The following is a 10,839-nucleotide window of genomic DNA, read 5'->3' on the forward strand; positions in this document are numbered from 1 at the left end:
TGGAGCAGTCACATTACCATATTTCCCGCTAACCCCTCGTTACAGAAAGCGATAACACCACTGTGAAGTGCTGCTGCAGTGGAGGGGCTCTCCTGCCCGCTGCCCAGCCGCAGCAGCCCAGGCGCGGGGCACAGGGCCACCAGCCCTCTCGTGCTGCAGCCCATGGGTGGCTGTGTCCTGGGAGCACGTGGACATGGGAAAGGGCCAGCCCTTGTCCCAGAGCCACTTCCATCCAGTGGCTGAATGGGACCACGTGCTTGGAAATTAGGGTATTTAACAAGCTCCTGTGAGAGAGAGGGTCTGGCTGTCCACGAGGGCTGCAGGTAACCTGCCCAGGGCTGAAGTGGAACGTGCTGGAGTCTCTGCCATCGGTGGCTTTGAAGTCAAGGCTGAATTTTCCCGAAAATCTGTTAGTTCAGAGGGAATGGCTGGGAGGGCAGAGACCTGGGCAGCCCTGGGGCTGGGGCGGTGCAGGGCAACTGGGAGCAGCCACAAAAGGGGCAAAACCCCCATTTCCACACAGGGCAGAGGGACTTGAGGCAGACCTTCCCGGGGGGAGCCCGGGCCTGTCCCGTGGGCAGGGCCAGAGGACGCTGCTCCCGTGGGGCAGAGGTGCTGGCCCCAGGTGCGGGTGCAGCCCCCGGCAGGGCAGGGATGGGGCCAGGTGGCAATTAACAGCTATTAGGGCACGCAGGGCCCCCCGACAATCCCACAAGCTGTGGCACAACCTTTGCTTTCTCCTACTGGGGTTGATAAACATTTAAACATAAAAAAAGAAATCAATAAACCCTAGCAGGAGATGAACCCTTGCGTTTGCAAGCAGCAAAGTCTGCGTGGTGCCTGGGGGATGGCCGGGAGGGATCACGACAGGAGCCCACAGCAGACGGCGGAGCAGTTGCGTGTTTCCATCCCACAGTAAATATGAGATTCAGTTCCTGAATCTCCGCTGCTTTTCTTTTTTGTGAAAGACCCTCTTTTCTGTGGGTTATTAGGCGGGAGAGCCACCCAGATGTGCTTCCTCTGAGGTCTCTCACTCGGCGCAGTTGTCTGTTAAGCTGGATGATGGCAGAGACTTATCTCCAGCAGGATGAGAAGGTGCCAAGCAGGGCCAACCCCATCCTGGGAGGCAGCATGGGGACCAGCCTTGAGCACGACGAGCGCTCATGGTCCTGCCACCCGCACCCGCGCGACAACAATCTCCTTCCCGGTGAGGGCAGCTGCTCTGCGGGAACCGGGGGCTCACTGGGGTTTGCTTGGCTCCCGCAGGCACCCACCAGCCACGCGGGACCAAGGCCAGTGAGCTGCCGCTCTTCGCCCAAGCCGCCTTCAGCCAGCTCAGAGTTGAACCACTTTTAATGATCAAACATGTGATTTTTGTCTAAGTGTTTGTCAGCAAATGAAGATAATGCTCTTCTGCTTTACAGGGGTTATTCCAAGGATTAATTAGTTGATGTTTCTTGAAGTACTTTGAAGATGTGGAGTGCTAGATAAGTGCTGCGCTTTATAAGCTGATCAGGCACTGCAGTTATTTTTCCATTTTGCGTCTCATTCCCAAAGTGTTTGTACAAAACAAATTCCACATGAGCATGCGGTTACTGTAGGCGCTTCTCACATTGGGGCTTTGCAGGGTGGCAGCAGATGCCCCCACCCGCCCTCAAAGCTGTGATTTCCCCTGTTAGTATAACGTGTCCCAAAGGAGAGGAGCCAGACCCTCCTGGCACTCTCAGGGGGCCCTGCCGTGGCCCCACTTCCCCACCCCGGTCCATGGGACACGTCCCCACCAGCACAGGCGGCAGCAGTCACCCGGAGTGGGCGGCAGCGTTCGGGGGTGCAGTGAGAGACCCTCCCAGCACTGCTTGCAGGGATGTGAGCCGGAGGGGACTGCACCTCTCGGGCAGCTCATGTAGAGAGAAATCTCTTTTCCTCCCATTTCATGAGCAGTTTTCTGGCAGCGAGTAAAGCGCAGGGTCTCAGCTCTCACAGAAGGAATGCGCATGTCGTTGCGGACAGGCCGACCTTTGCATCTGCTCCTGGCTGTTCCTGGCAGCCGGGGCTCCCGAGGGGGACCCTGAGCAGAGCAAGCCAGCCACCCAGCTATGCCGGCTTCTTGCCCTTCCTGCCACAGCAAGACGAAGCCTAATGAGCCACATTTTCTAAAGAGATTAAAATACTTGATGAACATGTGATGCTCAGCACAAGCGTGACTCTGGTAACTGCTGCCAGCGGCTGCACCTTTGTCCCCCTCATGCTCAAGGCAAGCAGCAGTGTCTCAGGGGAGCGAGTGTCAGATTTTGCAGGACTTGTTTCAGGTTAGAAGACGGTTTCTGGTGAAGAATCATTACTGCCCCATCAACGCTAATTCAAGCTGGAGAAATCATTGGCATAATTATTTACAACTGTGCAATTTCTGAAAATTGTATTTTTGTTACCATAGTTATTGATCTTGAAAAGGGCTATAAATTAACTTGACAGTTTACATAGTCCTTCACACTTGGATTATTTCTCTGCTTGACTTGCGCTGTGTGTTGAACTTTCAGCACCATCCAATTACAGTCATTCAAAGAGTGTATTTAAACATTTTTCTTATGCAACTGAAAGATATTTTAATTATAATACAGAAGAACTTGAAGCAAATACCAAGTCACCCCCACATCGCAGGACAGCTCGCCTTGAGGTGGGTGCGGGGGGATGCCGAATGCCTGGCTTCATGGCAACGTGGGTGTGGCCTGGCCCTGCTGCAGCTCTGGGAGGGCCGGGGGCCCCGGGAGCCCCCCAGGTGCTTGGCAGCGGTGGTCCCCACGGGGCCAGCACCTCCCCGGGGCGCCCAGGCAGCTCCGTGTCCTCTCACCCTGGAGCAGGGCCCTCAGCCAGCACCAGCAAAATGCAATTCTCACCTGGCCAGACCAGTTCACAGCTTCACATGTTCAGTGTTTGTCCCCAGAATTGATCTCTGATGGAAAAAGGGATGCTTAATGACACATAAACACCTCATAATTCATCCTCTGTGCTCTCTGGAGACTGTGACAGGAACAAATCACAGCCAGCCTGGGTTTCTGGGGGGCCCACAGCATCTCTGGCCAGAAATGGCCAAATCCTGCACCCTGCAGGAGTGCGGTGCAAGTGGCAGCATGTGGGACAGTCACCGCTGGGTGACGCAGTGGGGACTGGAAGGACGTGGCATGGTGGCCACCCAGGGCTGTGCCCGTGCCCAGCAGGTACTGCTGCGGCCCCGGCCCCTGCCTCGGGGACAGGGATCTTGAGCCCTGGCAGTGCCAGAGCTGCCATCCCGAGGGGCTCCCAGCACCTGCCCTGTCCTGCCCCATCTCCCCTGGGGCACTGCCACTGTGGGGCCGTGCGGAGACGCGGCACTGGTGAAACAGGGATGGGAAGGGGCGCAGGGGACCCAGGGCCTTACGTAAAGGGTTTGTGGCAATCCTGTGGCTTCAGAGGGAAGATGACTGTGCTTCATCAGAAGTGAACTGGGAAAATCAGCAACATCTGGTGCCTGCTGGCTAGGACGCCTCCCTGGCATGTGAGGAAAATCTCCAGTTGTCCTCTCAGATTAAGGGATTTTACTGTTTGCTCACAGTTTTGTACATGCAAAACAGGCTGGCCCCGGCCAGGCTCGGAGGTCCCCTTGCTGCAGCAGGAGCCTGCCCGAAGCCCCAGCTTAAATCCCTGCCCAAAGCCCCAACATAAATCCCTGCCCAAGGCCCCTACCCAAAGCCCCAGCCTAATCCCCCAACCCAGCCCCCCTATCCAGACCCCCAACCCAAGGAGCTATCTGCGCTCGCTGCTCTGGCCAGCCCTGCATGGACACCCCACCCTTGGGAAGTGTCTTTTGGGATGACTCTGGGGCAGTGTGGAGCTCGTGGCTCTGGCAGCCTGGCCCCAGCGCCCCGCACTCCCCCCAAGTAGGTGGCTGCAGCTCGCTGCATAGTATTTATTCATTCTATCACAGAGAAGAAAATCTCATTAAATTAGTCCAGGTTTCTGCAGGGACACCTGGTGCCGGTAGGTGGAAGGTGGCCAGGGGTGGGGGTCCAGCATTTCATCATTCACAGTGATGGGAGATGGGGCAGAGATGCCGTCCCTTGCCAGGGCCGGCTGTGCCCCATGGGGTGGGGTGGTCAGAGCCGAGCTTGCCCAGGCAGGGTGGCCGGATGTGCGGGGATGCCCTGCTGTGGCCCCTCAGACCTCCAGCTTCTTCTTCATCTCCATGCGGTAGATGATCTGGTAGCCGTCATCCCAGGCGTAGATCTGCCTCTCCCGGGGGCTGTATTTCATGCTGGAGTGGGAGCCATAGCGCTTGGGGAAGTAGACAAGGGAGGCGTCCTCGGGGGCCAGCGTGCCACTGACATCGAAGACGCACTGCACGCGGGAGCGGCTGGGCAGGCGGGTGTTGTAGACCACGTGCAGCGTCCCGCACACCACGAAGGCGCCCTCAGCATTCTCCCGCGGGCATGGCGTGTCCCACATCTGCTCGATGTCCAGTGAGGTGGGGTCCAGCTTGGCCAGGCATATGTTCTTCTCGTCCTCCTTGGTGGCGTAGATGGCCCAGAGCCCCTCTTCGTCGGCCGCCACCTCGATGTAGGTAAAGGGGGAGAGCCCAAAGACAGGGATCTGCTCTTCAGCTGGGAACACCGAGCTGTCCACCACCGTCTTGTTGGCCAGGTTGAACTTGATCACCTGGAAGGATCCCTGCTGGCGGATGTAGTAGAGGTGCCCATCATAGACGAGGTGCCCAGTGCCCACCCAGGGGTAGGGCAGCTTGATGCGGGCGGCCTTGCGGGTGGCAGAGAACAGGGTGAACTCCCGTATGCGGGGGAAGACATACACCGTGTCGTTGGCAGTGCCGTCGAAGACGTAGATCTTCTCGGAGTTTCCTGTGGCATCCTTGGTCCACAGCCCTGAGGTGCTGCCGAAACGCTTCAGGATCTTCATGGCTCTGACACTTGCGATGGTATCGCTGCAGTCTGCAAGAGCAGGGCAGCTGTGAAAGCCTGGAAGCCACCCGGCCCTGCAGCGGGGACTGTTCCCTCCCCGTGCCAGTCACACAGGTCCCGCTGCATCCCACCCCGGCCCTCAGGCAACTGCCTTGCAAACTCGCTGAAGAGGTTGCAGTGCTGTCCCTGGTGGCATCGAGAAGTCCCCTTGTGCACCCGTGCCACGGGCAGGGGAGGCCACCCTCATGCCAGCTCTGCCCCAAGAGCTCTGGAGAAGCCGAAGGCCTGGGGCTTGGATGCGGCTCCCAGGCAGCTGTGGGGATGCAGGATTTTGTGCCAGAGACACCTGAGAGATGCCCTGCCATGGACGTAATGCCATGGCGCACGGCCGGGGGAGACTTGGACCTGGGTGGGCTGGGAAGCCCTGGGGTAACCCCACCCCCGGGTCCATCTCTCCGGGGAGCCACAGCAACCCCTCACCTGTGAGCTTGGTGTATTTCTCATTCTTCCTCTGCTTGGCTGTGGCCACCTGCTTCTCCATCAGCGTCTCATCCACCTCCACGCAGGGTGGCGCAGGGTTCTGGGTCTCCAGGTAGTCCACCTCACGCTCCAGCCGGTCCACACGCACTGCTGCGCTCTCTGCCTCCGACCGCATCGCCTCCCGCTCCTTCTCCGCTGTCTCAAGCATCCCCAGCACCTGGTTCTTGAAGTCCCGCAGCTCCGTGGAGTAGCGGCTGCTCTGGTCATGCCACTGTGAGATCCTCTCCTGGGATGGCCAAGCGGACACTGAGATCTCTGCACTTCACAGCCCAGCCACGGTAGCCATCCCACCGCCTGCGCGTGGCTGTGGGAGCCCCCAGAGCCACACGGCACTGCAACGCTGGCGCTCGCGTCTCTGGGTCCCATCCCACCACGCTCCTGCACCCGCGGTGCTCCCAGAGCCCCGGTGCTCCCAGAGCCCCAGTGCTCCCGCACCTGCGATGCCCCCGCTCCCACGATCCGCCTGTCCCACAGTGCTCCCATGCCCATCACGCTCCTGTGCCTGCGAGGCTCGTGCTGGGCTGTGCGGGGCCCTGGCAGGGGCAGGGGCACCCCACACCAGCTCTGCTCTGTCCCCAGCCCAGCTCCTCCTCGCCCCAGGCCTGCTTCCACCACCAGGGCGGAAGGCCCCGGGAGCCCCACGGCAGGGCTAAGTGGGGCCAGCGTGGGTCCCTACCTCCAGGAGGGTGAGTCGCCGCTCCACGTACTCCATGAACTGCTGCTGCTGGGCGTGGAGGGCCACGGCGAGGAGCGGCAAAAGGAGCAGGCAGCGCCAGGGCCCCATGGCTGTCAGAGAGTGCAGCCTCCACCTCAGTGCTCAGGAATGCTCCGGCCTCTCGAAGCCCTTATTGAATCCAGATGTGAAGAGGGGAGGAGAGGCTGCTCCACTCCCCGCAGACCAGCCCCAGGCGCCTTAACCCCTTCGCGCCCCAGCGGGTGCCCACACTGACCCTGCAGCGTGCCAGCGAGCCGTGGGGCCGGGGCAGGAGCCCGTGGACACGCTGCTGCGGGTGCATGTGGCATGCGGGGAGTGAGCAGTGGGGAGTGCTGCAGCAGCCCCATGCAGCAAGGGTAGGACGTGTCCTCTGGCGCTGGGGACAGTGTGAGCGGTAGCGTGGGGACAGTGTGAGCGGTAGCGTGGGGCCAAGCTGGGCCTGGTGCAAAGCCACGGGCACAGCCACGGCCCTGGCTCCTGGTGTGCCGATCCGCAGAGGTGCCCGAGGCAGACGGCCAGCCGGAGCTTGCCTCGGCCACACTCCAGGTCTGGTGGAGTCAAAGCTGGGCCAGCACTGCGGCCACCAGCCCCCCGAAGCCTGCGGTACCCCCTGTCCTGGCTGCTGAGCCGGGAGCTCCTGCCTGCCCCTGCCTCACGCTGGGGTCCTGCAGAGTCCCCCCCTGCCCCGAGAAGAGCCATTCTGGCCCAGCAGCTCAGTCAACTGCCAGCAGTCATTCCAGGGGCTGCCCCACCAGACATGCCTGCACCCTGTCATTTGGGGACGTTTGCTCAGCGCCTGCTCCTGAGGCTGCCCGAGTGCCACTGTGGAGCCACACAGCAGCTCCTGCACCCCTTGTGCTGGCCGAGGGACAGGGCAGGGCCCCGGTGCAGCGTGATGGACAGAGACTGCAGCTCCGTGCCCAGGACGCAGCCAGGCCCGCGGTCGCACCTGCAACCCGCCCAACCTGGCGGTGCTGCCGGCACCGGCCGGGGCACCAGCCGTGGCCCGTGGGTTTCCTGGGCTCTGCCTGCAGATCTGCATGGGGTTGAGGGTCTGCCGCATCCATGCACAGGACTGCGGTGCTGCGCGCGGGGCGAGTGTGCCACCTAGTGCTCCTGCATCCCGCGTCCTGCCAGGCTGCACAGCACAGGCCACGCAGGGCCCCCAAAGGAAGCTGCCGTGCTGGCAGGGGCCGGGCTCGGCCCCAGCACCTCTCTGCTGCCTTTCACACGAGGCCATTGCTTGGACGACTGGGACTGGGGTGCCAGCGAAGCACAGTTCACCCGCGGGCCAGGGTGCATCTCCACCTGCCTGGGTTAGTGACACTGAGCACGCCAGCGCTCGGCCCTTCGGTGCTTTTAGGGCGGTTGACTGAGCCCACCCCAGGCGCCGAGGTCGCTGGGGAGCTCAGCCCACGCTGGCGCTGGAGCAGTTTCAGGCTGACACTGGTCTCTCACGCTTCTTGCCCCGCTCCCGCAGGACTCACCCCGCAGACTCTGTTGGATGCGCCCCAGACGCTCCTCTGGGCAAACGCAGCAGACACAGGCTGCTGGGTCCAGGGAGGACCTGGGCTGCCGTGGGAGGTGCAGAGTGCCCCCGGGACCCAGGGACTTGCACCAGGCAGGGGGCTTTGGCAGCCATTTCCTTCCGCAACTGCCCCTGCAAGGACAGGACATCTGAGAAGAGGCCTTCTTCACTGGCAGTCTCCCCCCGCCAGCCCACCCAGAGGCTTCCAAAGTGCTCCCCAAGAGACAAACACTGAGCCTTCCTCTGCACTCCCAACCCCATCGCTGCCCAGCCTCAGTTACAGGCGTTCTGGGAAGGGAGGGACTCTGTCCTCACCTCCTACTGAAGTCTTCCCGGGCATCCAAGTGTCTAGCAAGATCAGAAGGGAGAGATTATTTTCAGCACCTCCCAGCAGCATCTAACCCAAGTAGGATTCAGACCAGAATGAGAGACTATACAGCAGTACAGCCACCTTCAGCAGTCCTCAGAGCACCTAAGCTAGACGTGCGAAGTCAAGCGCATTTATGAACATAAACCGAGGTGATGGGAAAGCTTTTTTTTCACTTGAGATAGTCCTGATCACCGGCTTACCCCCCAGGAGCACCACCAACAGCCGCAGGGCCCGTGGCACAGCAGCTGCCCAGCTGGTACAGCTCGCCGGGGGCTGGTCCTGCCTCAGCTGCTCGAGCCAGGGCCCAGCTCTGCTGCCCGGCACGGTGCGACACACACTGCCTTCGCTCTGAGACGAGCTTGCAAAGGATCTCGCGCACACTACCCCTGAATGTACAGCTGCACCACGCTGTCAGCAGCGAAGGATTAACAGTTAGTGCTCATATTTCATCCTGGATATGCCAAAACCCCTTTTCCGTCCCCTTTAATAGATCAAGTGACCAAATGAATAGAGTACAGAAAATTAACCCTTTTTATTGATGCATTGCAATTGTTCTACATTTTTACCATATTATGTAGAAAATACTTAAAATACAAGCTACTTTGTAAAACCAAAGACAAACATTGAATCCAAAGATAAACTATGTTTTCACAATGGACCCTTTTCCCATATAGTTAGTATTAAATTTTTAAATATCTATTTCTTTTGTTAAAATGATTTTTACATACCCCCTAAGTACATCAGCAATACAAACATAGATCAGTAATTGTCAGAAACTACCTGTATCTAGCGGCTTGTAAAAAGGAAAAGCACAACCATAAAAGAAAGTTAAATTTTACACAGTAACTAGCATATCAAATACATTTAATAAAGGAGGAATTCCATTGCAATATCAAGGATTCAAGCAGAAATACTAACATTACATATAATGTACTGCTACATGTAGTGAGATAGATATATTTCAAGCTGAATCTGAAATCACACATTATATAAAGTTTAGCAACAAACAACCATGTGGACATGCGGCACCATTCAGAAGTTTAAATAAAAAAGAAAGCAGGGCTGTGCCAATCCTGTCATTTAGAAGCAATTTAGTTTCATGTACTAAAAGAAATTGCCGAGTCAGAGGTAAATTACTGCGTCCCATCAACTAGGTGCTAAGCAGGAAAGCCTCAGAAGTTGCCTCTGCAGTGGCTATCACAGCTGCGAATACACGTCAGGTAATAGGAACTACTGATTTAACAGTTCAAGAATCACACAGACAAGTCTAGATGGGACTACGGTTATCAAATAGTAAAAAGGTGAATCCCAAACTAGTTTTAAAAAAGTTAAAGGACTCCCAATTTCTATCCAGAGATAGCACATTTCTTTACAAAATATGTGTAGTGGCTCCGACAATGAGGAGAGTCAATTCTTTAACCTAATTTGAAGCTGGATATGCAAGGGAAGAAGGGATGTATCTCCTTAGAGCAGACTACAATACACTTAAATTGGGCAGTACATACGGGGGCCAGGCTGGGATTCGACGCACGTGTGAAGCCAGCACCAAGATGAAAATCTGACCCTGCTGGGGTGGGGTTTTTTGTTTGCTTGGTTTATGCTGTGTATCACAGAGGAATTTCAGGGTAATTGACAACTTGTTTTAAATGGAGTACTTGTCATTTTACCTATGTCATTTCCATCTTGTCCTCCTTGTTCCAATACTTTTGGAAACTTGGGACAGTGGAAGACATGACACCATGCTTTGTGAATACATTTGATGGGGTTTAATTATGTAATAGGGACTCTGAAGATAAATGGTCATTTTAATCTGCCTTTTCAGGGGGGAAGTAGGCAAGTTCTTCTCAAAATTATTAGCAGATTTTGCTAGAGATCTTTTTTTCCTGCTACGACTTCATGGAAAACGCTTTACTGCTTGTGAAACAGGGAGTAACGTTTTCCTGAAACACAGGAATCGGAGCTTGTTTTGCCTTTTGGTGGAAAGGCACAACTCTGTACCCAAGAGGTATCTCAAGGCAAGTACTGAACACAAGCAATGTAATATGGAAAAAAGTAAGAAAGTGCCTACAGCAACAAATAGCATCGTTTACACCAATGATGTGGCATAGCAAGATCAGTTGGTTATCCGCACACTTACAGAAGTGCTCTGACTAAAAATACACTGAACAACAACGTCACTAATGCTACCGTCCAGTTCCAAAGTCCTTGATCCCTCTATTGAAAGAGATGCCAAACCTTAAACAGTTCATCAACTTCAGGTCAGTCCAGACTTTCTTCTATCAATAATGTGGAATTTCAGAAATGACTTTTGCACTTCTTGTCACATACCGGTCAGAGAACTGGCCTCTTTTCCACTGGGACGGAACATAAACTGGGATTCAAGGTTACCAAAACCTCTTATTGCTGCAGTAATATGACCGCTCAAGCCAGTTTATCATCCATTTGGACAAGATACTTAATCTACATACTGAAGATGAGAAATAATTCCTAGTACAAGGGACCCAAGAAAACAAAGTGTAGTTTAAAAACTGCACTGATTATCCAAAATGAGTATTTCCTCTGAACACTAACTAGGGCTACAGGTGACAAACCTTCCCAACAGCTCCACATTAGCAGTAGCATTATAAAACTTTTTTAATGGTATTATGTGCTTTACAGCAGGCTCTCTTTGGTATAAATATTCTATCACCAAGCTAGCAATATTTTACAAGAAATGTCTGCTATTAACGTGGGGGAAGGT

At 56.0% G+C, this 10,839-nt stretch overlaps 1 protein-coding gene across 1 annotated transcript; it reads right to left on the minus strand.

Annotated features, from left to right (window-relative positions):
- Positions 1–3,929: 3,929 nt before the first annotated feature.
- On the minus strand, positions 3,930–7,009 carry OLFML3 (olfactomedin-like 3). Its single transcript, XM_010578622.1, has 4 exons — positions 6,163–7,009; positions 5,427–5,712; positions 4,178–4,976; positions 3,930–4,107 (listed from the first exon to the last, which is right to left on the minus strand). The coding sequence occupies exons 1-3, from the start codon at positions 6,268–6,270 to the stop codon at positions 4,192–4,194; spliced, it is 1,179 nt and encodes a 392-aa protein (XP_010576924.1). The 5' UTR covers positions 6,271–7,009; the 3' UTR covers positions 3,930–4,107; positions 4,178–4,191.
- Positions 7,010–10,839: the final 3,830 nt, after the last annotated feature.

Source organism: Haliaeetus leucocephalus, unplaced genomic scaffold, assembly GCF_000737465.1.
Source record: "Haliaeetus leucocephalus isolate CR32 unplaced genomic scaffold, Haliaeetus_leucocephalus-4.0 Scaffold68, whole genome shotgun sequence".
Classification (NCBI taxonomy): Eukaryota; Metazoa; Chordata; class Aves; order Accipitriformes; family Accipitridae; genus Haliaeetus; species Haliaeetus leucocephalus.